The 16,492-nt window shown below is 41.8% G+C and overlaps 1 protein-coding gene across 11 annotated transcripts in view; it reads left to right on the forward strand.

The window, feature by feature from the left end:
• The window catches only part of OFD1 (OFD1 centriole and centriolar satellite protein), a 54,889-nt gene that overhangs the window by 17,323 nt on the left and 21,074 nt on the right, over positions 1–16,492 (forward strand). For 9 of the 11 annotated variants that reach the window (XM_032329599.1, XM_032329601.1, XM_032329600.1 and 6 more), the window contains 6 exons: positions 189–257; positions 345–372; positions 11,524–11,631; positions 13,382–13,518; positions 13,837–14,010; positions 16,030–16,136. In XM_032329599.1, coding sequence (XP_032185490.1) covers positions 189–257; positions 345–372; positions 11,524–11,631; positions 13,382–13,518; positions 13,837–14,010; positions 16,030–16,136 — 623 coding nt within the window. Of the gene's footprint in view, positions 1–188; positions 258–344; positions 373–1,312; positions 1,376–11,523; positions 11,632–13,381; positions 13,519–13,836; positions 14,011–16,029; positions 16,137–16,492 lie in introns of those variants that run through there. The other 2 variants (XM_032329607.1, XM_032329609.1) reach the window with 2 other exon arrangements.

Here is a 16,492-nt window from a genome sequence, read left to right on the forward strand (position 1 = left end):
TGCGGGGCTCGATCCCAGGACTCTGGGATCATGACCTGAGCTGAAGGCAGCGGCTTTAACTCACTGAGCCACCCAGGCACCCCTCAAAATATTTTTTAATTTGGTCTGAACTATGATTCTTCAGAAATGTCCTAGTTTATCATTTAAATACTGATGTAAAAATATGTCTAACTTTTCTTTTCCTTAAGGTATTTACTATGGAAGATCTATTACAACTCATTAAAATCAACCCTGAATCCAGTCTCTACAAATCACTGGTAGGATTATTTAGTTTTTATAACCTGCTTTGGTCTGTTAATTGTAACTGAACAGTTGAATAAAGATAAAATATTTTCTTTCAACAGATTTCAGGATTTGATAAAGAAAACAAAGGTAGGAGCCTTCATCTTTGTAGAAAATAACAACATTTTTGTCATGTACTTTTCCCTGTAAAACTGTGAAAGTTATATTGAGGGGTATGAGTAGGGAATTTAATATGAATTTGAGTTTCCATGCTGTGACAGTACCTTACCTTCTTACCTAATATTTTTAAAAGATTTTATTTAAGTAATCTCTACACCCAATGTAGAGCTTGAAATCATGACCCTAAGATCAGGAGTCACACGCCCCACTGACTGAGCCAGCCAGGCACCCCAATACCTTCCTTAACTTTTAAATAGAACAGTTCATGTATTTTGACAGATGTCAGTCACTTCCCTAAATTCCACTCTTCTTAATTGCCCTTAGATACCATAAAACCCCCAAAACTATAGACAGAAATTGATAGAACCCTAGAAATGATGTGAAAGCTGCATTTTGTAAAGATACCCACTGTTGGGAACATTTCCACACACACAAACTAATGATTTTAAGGCTAGGTGTCTTTAATCTAGATCTCTCCCTCAAGTACAGTTCCTAGATTCTTAATATTTGCTTAAAGAATGAAGTATCGGGTCAGTATAAGTGTTACATATATATTTTTTATTAAGTGTTTATATGAGCCTGATTAATTACTTTATTCTTGGGCTTGATATTAACCTTCATAGAGTCCATAACATGCCAGACCATGAGCTAGACTGGACGATAGACTTTAGATAGCATGAAGTTAAGTTAACCTGGTAACTTGGATGAAATGCATACTCTTTAGGTCTGTTGTAAATAATCTGTAATAGTACATAGTGGCCCTTTTGTGTTGATGAGCTCCAGGATTTTGTCTGTTGCCAGTATTGCCACCGTCCCCAGTAGGGCATTCATTGAGAACTTAACTTTCAGCAAACATTTGAGTACTTAGTTTCTGCCAGCCACTAGTCTATGACTTAATTGCCTTGTCTCTTGTTAGTAATGTTAGCAGAGGACGAGTAAATCAGATCACAGGACATTCTGGAGCGCCTGCAAAGTAGGTCATCCATTCTGAGCTTTGGTATGGTGAGCGATCCCATATTCGGTATTCCAAGACGGGACTGTCTAATGTCAATTTCCTATAGAGATGGGGGGCACCTGTGTCTCTGCTGTCTGATACGGTCACCGCCAGCCATGTGTGGCTGTTAAAACATTTGAAATGTGCTTAGTGTAACTGAAGAATTGAATCTTAAATTTAAATAGCCACCACGAATAGTGCTTATCGTATTGCCCGAGGCACAAAGATCTAAGGGATATAGCGTTTGTTTATCTGTACCTTTACTCTCCTTTCAGAAGGAAACTCGGGGCCTAAAGGGATATTAGGAAATAATCCACTTGTTACAGGTATTTCGTATTCTCTTAAAAAATAGTTTTTCACCTTTGTACACTGTCAAAATGCTTCTGGTTTGGAAAGACATGTGGTTAAAAGCTCTTCCCAGCTTCACCCAGCCTCCTAGTATAGGTTCTGAAATTCAGAAAAACTGCATAGTAGACATGTCAGGCATCCTCATGGCAAAATTTGGGTAGAACTCTTTGCTGACACTAAAATAGCTATTGTTAAAATGAAATACTTTTAAAAATTTGTGGCTTCCAATTAAAAAAATGAGAACATAGAAAACACGTAGGAAGATATTTTGTGCCTATTGTTTAGGCCCTAGCGGAGACCTGTATATAGTTTTATTTTACTCTGTCTTTCAAGTGTGCTGGGTTGTTGAATGGCTGTAGTACTTTCCCCCTAGATTACACTTACCCATCCTTTTCATCCCCAACTTCTCAGAGATACTAATGCCGAGAAAAAAGCTGTGTAGAGAATTTGGATGAGGCAGAAAATTTAAATATTGGCTCTTTATTTTCTGGAACTTAAAATCTTTACCTCTGATGGGTAACACAGTAGCTACATATATCAGCAGGATGGAACAGTGAGCCCAGAAATCAGTCTACACAAATACAGTTGACCCTTGGACAAAACAGGGGTTAGGGGCTCTGACCACCCCCCACCAGGGCTGCTGTACAGTCCCAAATCCACTAGAATTGTTGACTCCCCCAAAACGAACAGCCTGCTGTTGACTGTAACCCTTATTGATAAACTGTCAACACATATTTCGTGTGTTAAATATATGATATACCATACTCTCAAAGTAAGCTAGAGAAAAACATGTCATTAAGAATCAAAGAGAAAAAAAAAAAAAAAAAAAAAAATAATAAAAGAGAAAGTACATTAGCAGTACTGACCTATATTGATTGAAAAAAATCCCCATATAAAACCCGTGTTAAGGGTCAACTGTATAGTCAACTGATTTTTGATGAAGGATGAAGGTATTTTTTTTTAATATTTTGTTTATTTATTTGACAGAGAGATCAAAAGTAGGCAGAGAGGCAGGTGGGGGGGTGGGGAAGCAGGCTCCCTGCTGAGCAGAGAGCCCGATGTGGGGTTTGATCCCAGGACCCTGAGACCATGACCTGAGCCAAAGGCAGAGGCTTAACCCACTGAGCCACCCAGGTGCCCAGGTGAAGGTATTTCAAGGGAGGAATGATGTCTGTTCCGTACGTGGTGCTGGAACAGTTGGACACTCATACACAAAAACGAACCTAGACACAGAACTTCTATCTTCTGTAAGAATTAAAAGAATGGTAGATCTAATTTTAAGTATCAAACTATTAAACTTATTAAAAAGTTTAAACATTAAATTCAGAAAACATTAAAAAATGTATGTGACCTTCAGTTGGTGATGAGATAGAATATTAAAAGCATATATATGAAGAAAAAAATGGACCAGTTAGACTCTATTAAAACCAAAAACGTCTGCTCTGAAAGACACGGAGCATGAAAAGACAAGCCCCAGACTGGGAGAAGATATTTGCAAAGACCACATCTCCTAAAAGACATACCAAAAATATACAGAGAGGTCTTAAAGAGACAACACAGTTTAAAAATAGGTAAAGGATCTGAACAGACAAGTCACCAAAGAAGATCTGGAGATGGCAAGTAAGCATACAAAAAGATGTTCCATGGCACTTGTTTCAGGGCAGTGCAGATTAAAACAACAAAGAGATTTCCCCATGCCCCTGTTAGAATGGCGGAAATCCAGACCTTACAACACAAGATGTTGGTGAGGGTGCGGAGCCACAGGAATTCCCATTCGTTGATAGTGTTGCTGCGAAATGCTGTAGGCCTTTGGGGAGATCGGTGGTTTCTCCCAAAGCTAAACCTAGTCTTGCCATACCATCTGACAGTGATGCTCCTAGTTGTTTACCCAGCTGGTTGAAAAACTTAGGGCCATAAAGATCCCCAGACAGAAATGTTTATAGCAACTTTATCATAATTGCCAGAAATCGGGAGCAGCCAAATTGTTCTTCAGTAGGTGAATGGGTAAACAAGCTGGGGTACATCCAGACAATGGAGTACTGTTTGGCTCAAAGGAATGAATTGTCAATCCATGCCAAAACAAAAGCTGGGGCACCTGGGTGGTGCGGCTGGTTAAGCTTCTGACTCTTGGTTTTGCCTCAGGTCATGATGTCAGGGTCTGGGATTGAGCCCTTCGTCAGGCTCCTTGCTCAATGGGGAGCCTGCTTTTCCCTCTCCCTCTCCCCCTCCCCTCTGCTTGTTCTCGGGCTATCAAATAAAGTCTTAAAAAGTTGGAAAAAAAATAAAAAGACAAAACTATAGAGCTGGTCAGTGGGTTGGTGATTGCCAGGGATTTGGACGGAAGGGGTGTAGGAGGTTGAATAGGTGAAGCATAGGGGATTTTTTAGGGTCCTGAAGGTATTTTGTAGGATACTGTAATGGTAGGATATATAGCTCTAGATATTGGTCAAAGTCTGTAGAACTTTATGTATGCAGTTTTAGGAGGTCAGGTGATCCCAGGATGGACTGCAGACTGTGACCAAACCAACTAATAACCTCACCGGAGGGGATGGGGAAAAAAAAGAACCTGAGCTTGACCAGCTTTGGAAATGAAACCGTGAGGCTAAAAGCAAATGAAACTGTATATAGGCACCATGTTCAGGGTGATAGTTATTTCTCATGGAGGTACTGCTTAACAGTTTGGAAACCATTGTACATGTGTGCAGGAACCGCACAGTTAACCAGATGGGTAGTAGAGGGTGAGCGCTGAGTTTCTCAGCGTTTGGAGAGTGCAGCTTCACGGATCAATAAGGGGAAGAGGCTGGAATGATCCGTGTGGGAATGGATTTGTTGGAGCCCTCAGGGTAAGCTCAGGTTTATCTTAATATAGATGCAGAGGATATACAGAGGTATTTACAGATACGTGTCTGCACAGGTTAGTGGAACACTTAGATTTCCTTGTCCTGGAGGCTGAGAGGGCCTAGAGGCAGTGACACCCCAGTAACCCCGAGCACGCCTAGTGCCCCGTTCGTAGCACTGCGATTTGGATTCCAGTACCATTCTGTAATAATAGGAGCCAAGGCTGCCGGGAGCAATGGCTGATTCCAGGACTGGGGCAGAGAGTGTACAAGATGAGCCTGGATCTTTTATAGTGCTAAGATGAAAGGAAGGGCTTAATTAAAAAAAAAAAATCCACCATGAAAGACCTTCGAAAGGCCAAAGCTAGAACAAATGGAGCAACAAAATAAAATACTGGATTATATAAAAATGTTACATGATCACAGAGGAGTTGAAATACCATGTGTAAAATACCCCTGGGCCCATACCAATGTAAATGAATGCTTGAATAAATGAGAGTAGAGAATTCCTTTTTAGAGGGGATATATATATCGGGGAGGGGAGAGGGGGGAAGTGAACTAATTAGGGGCCCTTGAGTAGTACTACGGAACTGGGAAAAGGTGACCGTTCTTCACCTAGAATGAGTGAGGGGGAAGAGTGCACCTCCGAAAATTATCGACTGCAGGATCTCGAAGAACATTTCTGCAATGTGCCTACCTTTTCTGTAAAGGCAGAGCAGGCACCCTGAGCATAATAGTAGCAGGAAGGTGTGAGGAGAGGACAGGAGGGCTGGGAGGAAAAGGTCCGGGGATTAGTGGATGAGCCCAAGAGGAATCGCAGGCAATGGCTATGAAAACGGATGTAGGTCACATTAGAGGAAGTGAGAAACAGTCGATTTTTAAAAGTCTTCAGAAAAGGGAAAAAGCAAGAAGGCCTTTAACTTGGCTGATAAAAAAAAAAGCCAAGTCCTTCCAGCTGTTTTAAGGAACAAAAAACTTCTAAATGTATACTCATGGTTAAAAAAAAAAAAAGTTTCAAACTATTCAGAAAAGTATAAAGTGAAAGAGTGGAAATTGCTGCCCGTATTCTGTAATCTCCCTTTCCGCTGATACATAGAATGAATAGTTTATCCTACCAAAATTTTGTTTATGAATGTGAAAGTCTGTGTGATTAAAACACATGCATAATCATAAATGGGATTGTATTATCCTGTTTGGCAATTTGCTAAACTTCTTTGTATATTCAGACTATTTATTTTTATTTTATTTTATTTTTTTTTAAGATTTTATTTATTTATTTGACAGAGATCACAACTAAGCAGAGAGGCAGGTAGAGCGAGGAGGAAGCAGGCTCCCCACGAAGCAGAAAGCCCGATGTGGGGCTTGATCCCAGGACCCTGGAGTCACGACCCTTGCTGAAGGCAGAGGCTTTAACCCACTGAGCCACCAGGTGCCCCAGATTAATTATTTTTAAAGAACATATTTAACCCCTATTGGTGGAGATTTTATTGTTTATTGTTTTGCCACTGGAAGCAATCGGTGTGTACAGCACACCATTTGTGCACCTCTGGAAGTACAGCTGTGTAAACTTAGGAGAGCGGAATGATGAGGTCAAAGGGCATGTGCATTTGAGCATATAGAGACCCGGACAAAATTTCCTCCCAAGCGAACGAACATGTCTGTTTCCCCATTCCCCTGTTTGGAAGAGGTTAACTTCAACCCTCATGGATGACTTTGAGAGGTTCAGGAGTTCAGTGGGGGAAGTCACTGCACATGGGGTAGAAAATAGCAAGACAACTAGAATTGGAGCCTGCAGATGGGCCTGGACTGCTGCATCCTCAGGGTCAGACTTGAGCAGATGGGTTGCTTCTTACGGATGAGCAGAGGAAGTGGCTTTTGAGATGAAATCTAGTGACAAGGATGCCATGAAGGTTGTTGAAATGACAACAAAGGGCTTTCATTATTACATAAATGTAGTGCCAGGTTTCGAGAGGATTGACTCCCAATTTTGAAAGATGTTCTATTTTGAGTAAATCATGTGCTACAGAGAACTCGTTGAAAGGAAGGGTCAGTGTGTCTAACTTTGGTGTTGTCTGGCTGTTGGCCACAGCCACCCCACCTCCAGCAACCCCCACCCTGATCCGTTATCAGCCCTCAACACCAAGGCAAGACCCTCCACCAGCCAGACTGTGTGACTGGCCGAAAGCTCAGATGATGGCTAGCATTTTTTAGCAGTATTTTAAAATTAAGATAAGTATGTTGCTTTTTATAGACATAATGAATGCTATTGCACACTTAGCAGACTCGAGTATAGTGGGAATATTACTTCTCTGTGTACTGGGAAACATTCATTAGACTTAATTCATTGTGATACTCACTGTATTGCAGTGGTCTGAAACTGAAATGGCAGGATCACGAAGGTGTTCCTGTTTGTTTTTAATGGATGTGCCCCACTTAATTTAATGCCATAATTGATGAATCCAGCAGCATTATGGACAATGCAATCATGAACATTATTTTATGTGTGTATATATATGTATATACACACACATATATACACACATGTATATATGTTTATATGTATACACACACACGCACATTTTTCAACAAAAATGTATTTGTATAATAATACAAAATGCAGAAATTACAGCTTGGTGAAACCATCAAAAAAATAAATATACCCAGGAAATCCCTCCCAGCACAAGAAATAGAATAATGCCAGCATCCCAGAAGCCTCTCTTGTATTTTTCCCAATCACTACGCTTTCCCTGTTTCCCATTCTCCACTGCTATTCTGATATCTAGCACCGTGGATTGTTAATGCCTGTTTTTACACTTTATATGCGTGGGCTCCTGCAATATGTCATGAGTATGGCTTCTTTCTTTCAGCGTTACGACGTTGATTCAGACTACTTTAGCATTGGTTTGTTTATATAAATTGCTATGTATTATTTCTTTGCCTGAGTATACTGTTATTTTTTTATTCAATTATTAATGTAGTGGTATATTAGTTTCAGGTGTACAGTGTGATGATTCCACAGTTCTATATATTTCTCAGTACTAATTGTAACAACTATACTCTTAATCCCCTTTGTCTATTTTACTCAACTCCCTACCCACCTCCCCTCTGGCAACCTTTAGTTCTCTGTATTTGAACCTCTTTTTCCTTTGTTTTTCCATTTATTTCTTAAATTCCACATGCAGATGAAGTCATATGATAGTTGTTTCTCTGACATTTCACTTAGCATTATACCCTGTATGTCCATGTTATTGCAAACGGCAAGATTCCATTCTTTTTAATGGCTGAGTGACAATTCCGTTGTGGGCCTATCTTCTTTATTCATTCATCTATTGAGGGGTGCCTGGGTGGCTCAGTGGGTTAAAGCCTCTGGCTCAGGTTCTGATCTCAGGGTCCGGGGATTGAGCCCCGCATTGGGCTCTCTGCTCGGCAGGGAGCCTGCTTCTCCCTCACTCTCTGCCTGCCTCTCTGCCTACTTGTGATCTTTCTCTCTGTCAAATAAATAAATAAAATCTTGAAAAAAAGAAAGCCACTTGAGTGTTTCTGTATCTTGCTTGTTGTAAATGAAGCTACAGTAAACAAAGGGGTGCATAGATCTTTTCAAAGTAGTGCTTTTGTATGCTTTGGGTAAATACCAGTACTGGAATTACTGGATCATATGGTGATTCTATTTCTGAATTTTTTTTTTTTAAAGATTTTATTTATTTATTTGACAGACAGAGATCACTAGTAGGCAGAGAGGCAGGCAGAGAGAGAGGAGGAAGCAGGCACCGCACTGAGCAGAGAGCCCGATGCGGGGCTCGATCCCAGAACCCTGGGATCATGACCTGAGCTGAAGGCAGCGGCTTTAACCCACTGAGCCACCCAGGCGCCCCTCTTTTTCTGATTTTTTGAGGAACCTCCATACTGTTTTCCATAGCGCTGCACCCGTTTGCATTTGCACCAGCAGTGCACTAGGGTTCCCTTCTCTCCACATTCTTGCCAACACTTGTTGTCTCTTGTGCTGTTGCTTTTAGCCATTGAGAGAGGTGTGCGGTGAGAGCTGCTTGGGGCTTTGTTTGCATTTCCCTGATGATGAGTGATGCTGAGCATCTTTTCATGTGTCTGTTGGCCATCTGGATGGTTTTGGAAAGATGTGTGTTCAGGTCCTCTGCCCATTTATTTATCACATCGTTCTGTTGTGTTGAATTGTGTAAGTCCTTTATAGATTTTGGACTTTGATCCCTTTTTGGGTGTATCATTTGCAAGGGTTTTCTGCCATTTGGTAGGTTGCCTTTTTGTTTTGTTGATGGTTTCCTTTGCTGTGCAAAAGCTCATTATTTTGATGTAGTCCCAGTGGTTTAATTTTGCTTTTGTTGCCTTTGCCTGAGGAGACTTGTCTAGAAAACTGTTTCTACAGCTGATGCCAGAGGTATTACAGCCTGTGTTTTCTTGGGAATTTTATGGTTTTAGGTCTCACGTTTAGGACTTTAATCCATTTTGAGCCTGTTTTTGTGTGTGGTGTAAGAAAGTGGTCCAGTTTCATTGTTTTGCATGTAGCTGTCCATTTGTTTGTTTGTTTTAAAGATTTTATTTATTTATTTGACAGAGAGAGATCACAAGTAGACAGAGAGGCAGGCAGAGAGAGAGGGGGAAGCAGGTTCCCTGCTGAGCAGAGAGCCCGATGCGGGTGAGATTATGACCTGAGCCGAAGGCAGCGGCTTAACCCACTGAGCCACCCAGGTGCCCAATTTGTTGAAGAGCTTCACTTTCCCCATGATATATTCTTGCCTCCTTTGTTGTAGGAGTTCACGCTTAATTGGGTTTATTTCTGAGCTCTCCTTTGGGTTCCATTATCTATGTGTGTGATGTTGTGCCAGTGCCATACTGTTTTGATTACTACAGCTTCGTAGTATATCTTGCAGTCTGGAATTGTGATACGTCCAGCTTCATTCTTCTTTCTAAAGGTTGTTTTGGCTCTTTGGGGGATCTTTTGTAGTTCCATACAAATTTTAAGATTATTCTAGTTCTATGAAAAATGCTGTTGGTATTTCGATAGACATTGCATTGAATCTGTAGGTTGTTTTGGTTAGTATGAACCTTTTAACAGTACTGGTTCTTTCAGTTCGTGAGCATGAAATATCTTTCCATTTGTGTCATCTTCAATTTCTTTCATCAGTATTTTATAGTTTCATAGTGTATGTCTTTCAGCTCCTTCATTAAGTTTATTTCTAGGTATTTTACTTCTGGTGCTATTGTAAATGCCATTATTTTAATAAAAAAAAATAAACCTACTTTGTTGAGAGAGTTTTATCATGAATGGATGTTGTACTTTATTAAATGCTTTTTCTTCACCAATTGAGATGAGCATATGGTTTTTATCTTTTCCATTATTAATGTGATATATCACCTTGATTGATTTGCAGATATTTGTACCACACTTGTTTATCTGTGGAATAAATCCCACTTGATCACAGTGAATAATTTTTGTAATGTTGGATTTGATTTGCCAATATTTTGTTGAGGATTTTTACATCTGTGTTCATCAGAGATATTGGCCTATAGTCTTTTGTGGCTTTTTGTTTGGTTTTTGCTTTGTTTTGGTAGTGTCTTTATCTGATTTTGGTATTGGTAATGCTGGCCTTGTGGAATGAATTTGGAATCTTCCCTTTCCCTCTGTTTTTGGTAATAGTTTTATCTTTATTTTTTTCAAAGATTTTATTTATTTGAAAGAGAGCAAGCACGGGCAGGTGGAGGGGCGGAAGCAGGGAGCCCAACACGGGGCTCCATCCCAGGACCCTGGGATCATGACTCGAACTGAAGGCAGAGGCTTAACCCACTGAGCCCCTAGGTGCCCCTAGATTTCCTATTCCGGATTCAGTTTTCAAGGTTATATGTTTTTAGGAATCGATCCACTTCTTCCTGGTTGTCCAATTTGTGGGCATATTTGTGGGTTAATTGCTCTGCTGTGGCTGTTACTTAGGTATGTCCGTGGGAGGAGGTGAGCTTACAATCTTCTTACTTTGCCATCTTCCCAGAAGTCCTATATGCCTGTTTTTTGTTTTGTTTTTTAAGATTTTATTTATTTATTTGACAGAGATCACAAGTAGGCAGAGAGCCAGGCAGAGAGAGAGGAAGCAGTCTCCCTGCCGAGCAGAGAGCCCGATATGGGGCTCGATCTCAGGACCCTGGGATCATGACCTGAACCAAAGGCAGAGGCTTTAACCCACCGAGCCACCCAGGCACCCCTAAGCCTTTGTTTTTAATCTCAGCAATCTTACTGGGAAAATGCAGTCTCTCTGTTGTAATTTATTACAGCAAATAAATTGCATTTATTTATAATTTTGTTCACATTTGATAGTTAAACATATTTTTGTGTAAACTTTGTCCATGTCTTGTTCCATTTTTCCATTTGTTCTTACTGGTTGTAAGAGCAGTTTGATACTATGGAAATTAGTCCTCCGTTTCCATATTATTACCGCAGATGTTTTTTTCCAGTTTATCACTTGTCTTTTGACTTTATTTCATGCTGTATAGGTTTCTGATTTTTACGTTGTTAGACTGATATTTATCCTTATTGTTTCTAGGTTTTGTGCCATGTTCGCAAAGGCCTTTCCTTAGAAATCATTCTTAAAAGATACAGAATGGAGAAAAGGATAATTTTTTAAAAATTTTTCTTTTTTTTTAGGATTTTATTTATTTATTTGACAGACAGAAATCACAAGTAGGCAGGGAGAGAGAGATGGGAAAGCAGGCTCCCCACTGAGCAGAGCTCCCAATGCGGGGCTCAACCCCAGGACTCCGGGATCATGACCTGAGCTGAAGGCAGAGGCTTACCCCACTGAGCCACCCAGGTGCCCCAAGGATAATGTTTTAAAACCAAGATTATATAAACAGTGACTGAGCAATGGTTAAATGAAAGAAATTGGTGCCGTGAAACTATATTATACGCTTTATTTCTTTTAGGTTTTCTCATGCAGTTTTTAAGAGAATTGGCAGAATATCATCAGTCCAAAGCGAGCCGTGATATGGAAACGCAGACAAATTCAACATTTCCTAGCAAAGACTCTCTTGGTAACTGTAGCCTTCTTTCAGAATTTTAATTGTTCTGTTTTCTCTTCAAATGACAGTGACTTGATTTACTGTATCATGAGCTTGTTCCTTGACCGGGAGGGATGATGCAACCCACAGGTGGTGGGGGGGTGCCTCGTTTCCTCCGGCATCACTGTGGGAAGGGACCCGAACTTCTCTCCAGTACTGCTCCCTCCTCTTGCGACTGCTAAGGCTATACCTTCCACGTCTCAAGGGGACTCCAAAGGCTCATGTTCCTCCTTGTGTGTTGCATTCAACCTCTCTTAACTGGCAGGTTCTTCCCTGTGTCTCATCTAACTTAATTTTATAGCCACTACCTGAGAAAATCCTGGACGACTTGCAGTGGAGAAAACTAGAGAAGTTACTGGTGTATCACTTTAGTTTATAGTTAAGGAAATGGGGGTCCACAGAGGAAGAGCAGCTTGGAAGCAAATCTGGGGCAGAACTGATATTAGAGTCCAGGTTTCCTGAAATTATGTGATTAATCGATTTCTTGGCCCTTCCCGAGTCTTAAGGAGTAATAGTGCTTTTAACCTATAAGAAGATAAGCCTATAATCTGTAAAAGTTACACTGTATAACGAGGCCTTTAATTAATTTTGTCATAGCTTTTATTCCATTGGGAACATGGTATGTGCTTATTCTAGAGCAGTGCTGTCCAATAATATGAGCCACATGTTTAATTTTTAATGGCCTAGTAGCCATAGTAAAGAAAAAACAAAAAACCTACAGGTGACTTTGTTTTAATATATTTTATTTAACTCAATATGACCAAAATATTCCAACATGTAATCAATATTAAAAAAAACGAATGAGATTAGTTTAGATAAAATTTCTTATGTTCAGTCCTTAAAATCTGGTGTGTCTTTTACACTTAGAGCACCTGTCAGTTGAGATGGTCACATTTTGTCTACTCAGTGGCCTCATGCGCCTAGAGAGTTCTGAATTGAACAGTAACTATTACAGAGCATTTGGAAAATACAGAAAGGACAACGGAAAGTATGTCTAAAATTCTCTAAAGAGACGAACACTGCTGGTACCTCTGCCAGCCTTTTACCCTGCATATCTTCTTTGGTGGGTGTTGGTGGTGGTCCTCTAGGTCGAGGTTTGCATGTGGCTCACACTGATCCGCAGTTGGTTTGAGGGCTCTGGGTACTGGAGATGGCAGGAGACTGCGGGACAGTCCGTGGGCCTGGTCTTAGTCCCCGTTAGGCCACCACATAGTTGCTTAGTCCTCTAGGACTCCCTTAAACTGTAGGGGACACTTTCCTTTCCTAGAAAGGAGAGGAGTTGAAGTACATGATCTTTGGTTATTTTAAGGTCAGTGTTTTGAACGTTTGAGTCACACCTTTAACCAGAGTCCACTGAAAGTGCTCTCTGCCTTGGCACTTAGGGACCGGAAAGAGAAACCAGTGTTTTCTGGCTTATACTGTACGCTTTGCTTCCTTCGCCCCTGACATTTGAGGATGAACAATGTCCAACACACAGAAAGGTGGAAACAGTTGGATGCTGAACACTCGTGTACTTGATTCTCCCAGTAAATTTGTGTGATACTTGCTTAAGCCCTTGTCTGTCCCATCCGTTAATCCGTCTTAATTTTTTGATGTTTCAGAGTCTGGCAGAGATCCCTGCACTTCCCCCTAAGTATACTCTTCGCTTTTGAACAGAGCTCTAGCCTCGTGCTCACCTGGCCGCATCTCTATCCTAACTTCCCATGTTGTTGTTTTTTAATAGTGAAAAAGCTTCAGCTCATTGATGATCAGTTTGCTGATGCTTACCCTCGGTGTCCCAAGTTAGAATCTTTAGAACTAAAGTTAAATGCATATAAGAGAGAAATAGAACAGCAGCTTCGGGAAGAAATGTGTCAAAAGGTAAGTTGTATCTTGTTGCTCTTAGCAAGGGTGATACTGGTGCTTGTCTTTTAATGTCTTAGTCTTAGGTATAAGGGAGAAAATGTGGAATCTTTACTAATGAATGTGATAAACTATTGCACATATGATTCTATCTAATTAATGTCATTTTTTGGTGCTTTTTGAATGAACGCTACAGGTACAGTGAATGAGAGGAAACTAAAGAGTTAAACTGAATGTATTTAAGTGCAGCATTCGTGTTAACTCTAACCATCAAGAGAGAAGTTATTTCTTTAGCATAGTTATTGGTATTTACAGTTATTTGTAATCAATTGGCAGTTTAAGTATTTTAAAGATACGGAAATAGCAAAAGTTAAAATGGAAGAGAAAAGAAAGGCTGAGAGGGAATTAGCTGAGTTCCGGAACGAACTGGAGCGAGCTTGGCAAGCAAAATCTGAAGTCCTCATTTCTCGGGAAAAGATGGCCCTTGAGAGAATTCAAAAGCACCAAGAGGTAACATTTTAAAATTATTTACTGGGTGTCTGTTTCCTGCAGCTCTTAGTAGAGGGGCTCGAGGTCCGAGACTGGGATGAGACAGTTGGGCAGACAGGACAGAGCCCTACGAGAGTGCTAGGGGTGGGGCTCAAGGGCACAAGTAGAAGGATCGGCCTATAAGCGATATGCGGACTTCATTCCTCTGAAATTGCTGGAAGGAAAGAACAGTGAGTGCGAACATCCATGTGGGGATTGTGAGAAACTCGCACTGAATAAGCTTCGTCCTCTTGGGCAGGTTTGAGGGTTGGGGGGCAGCTTCCAGAAGAGGATCAGTTGCGGAACGGCTGTGTTGGGGGAGAGGCAGAGCAACGCCCCAAAGCAGACAGGACGACCGGCGCCGTGTTGAGGGCTCGGCTGAGACGGTAGCCTGCGCCTGGTACCGACCAAACCGGGCGCTTGTGGGCGATTGTCCTATTCCCGTTCTTGGGAGGCCTTTAAGGTCAGCTAGGGTAGAAAGAGGCCCTTGTGGAGTGGAGCTTTATAGAGCTAAAGTGACTTGGCTTGACAAAGGCAGCCTGTTTAATTAAAGATTTTGGGGTTCAGTGGGGGTGGTGAAGGGAGCCAGTGGGGAAGCTACAAACCCAGGGAAGAGGGGAGGGCCCAACCTCAAGGACTAGCTCTGGAGCTACCGACAGGAGGACGGATAAGTGTGGGTGGGCCCAGAGGTTAGGGTTTCAGGCCGACTGGCAACAACACGCTGTGTGCTGCCATTGGGTTAAAGCACGGGGTCCCCAGAGTGGCGGAGTCCAGGCCTGCAGAAGTCAGCCAGGTGGCTGTTTGATCTTCTCTTGCGGAAAGTCATGATGGCACGGGAGGTGGAAAGGTTATGGCGAGCAGGAGGCATGGGTCCATTCTTATAGGAAAATCCAGTTCCTTTCGCGAGGGGCTGTCTTTGACCTGCTGGGATTGGGACCACTGTTGCCTGTGTCCGGCCGCAGCTGCTGCCGTCCAGAGCTCTGGATCGGGCTTCGCGGTCACACCCCGTTGGCTCATGCTGACCACACCCCAGTATGATTTTGTTTACTGTATCTGGTGATTGGGCTCCTCCAAAAATAAATGTGGCAGCACCGTCTGTCTTTGAGATGATTGGATAATGTTTAGATAAATAAGGGCATCCTCAAGTCAGTCTGACTCGTTTAGCCCGGTCGGCTACCAGACCAGAATGTTCATTTAGTTAACTGATGCTCTGAGGGCTCTGGACGGGAGGGCCCTCCTCACGCACAGCATCGTGTCTTTCTTCCACCACCCGGAATGCCCTTCTCCTTCTGTCTCTGATGAAACGTTCTTGGCCTTCAAAATCCGGCTGGAATGTGACACCTTCCCTGGTCTGCTGACCCATTCGGCTGCCGCGCCGGCCGGGGTCTTTCTGTAGTTCAGTTATAACATCCTCACGGCATCATCTGATTATTTCTCTCTCCCCGACTAAACTGTGAATTTTGGAAAGATGGGACCCGTATCTCTGCGTCTTTCTCTGGCCAGCTCCAAGAGTGCTGTTTGACATGGGCTAGGTATTCTGTGAAGCCTTTTGCTCAGTGAACGCACAAATGGAAGTGAGGCCCCTTCCTTCAGCTTGCTACTGCTGAGTCAGAATGACTTAGGAACGGGAACTTTCTGACAGCAACAGAACCAGGAGCATTCTAGTCTTCTGGAACTTTATTGCTGAATATACATTTTGTCATTCCTTTCCTTGCTGAAGCACTTACCAAATTTTAAGTGTCTGAGAGATACTATGTAGAATAAATAGACGAGGGATGTTAGGAATACAGGTTAATGGAGTTTCACAGTTATTGAAGGAGGGAACACATGTTTGGGTGAGGAATTAGGAAAAGCGTACCTCCAGTCGGAGCCTCTTGAAAGGGAAACTGTGGCACTAAATGTCTGGAGTTTGTTCTCCGGAACTTAGGAAACAGGATGTTAGTTCAGATCTGTTTTATTTTCTTTAGCTTGCTTACTGAAAATTAACGCTTTCTTACACAGATGGAAACCAGAGAAATTTATGCTCAGAGGCAGCTTCTACTAAAAGATATAGATTTGCTAAGAGGCAGAGAAGCAGAGCTGAAGCAGCGAATGGAAGCTTTTGAATTGTGAGTAACGGGCATTTGTTTTGCATATTCAGAATGAATGAGATTTTAAAGAACTAAATAGGTGTCTTAATAGTCTGATGCTAATTGCCAAGTTTTTGGATGTAAAAGTGACAACACCTGGTTTTAAAAGGCACAAGAGAAACAAAGACTAGGGTTTCATTGATGAAATATTAGACATTGGGGGAAAGCAGAATGAGGCGCCATCATCGGGCTACAGTAAGACCAGACACATAATTTGAAGAACCTAATGATGCTTTGACAAATCCCACGTTTCTCACTTATGGGCCGTCATTCAGCTCTCAGAGTTGCACGCGCACATAGCAGCTGAACTCTAGACACCCAGACCTTCCACCTTT

This window comes from Mustela erminea, chromosome X (assembly GCF_009829155.1).
Source record: "Mustela erminea isolate mMusErm1 chromosome X, mMusErm1.Pri, whole genome shotgun sequence".
NCBI lineage: Eukaryota > Metazoa > Chordata > Mammalia > Carnivora > Mustelidae > Mustela > Mustela erminea.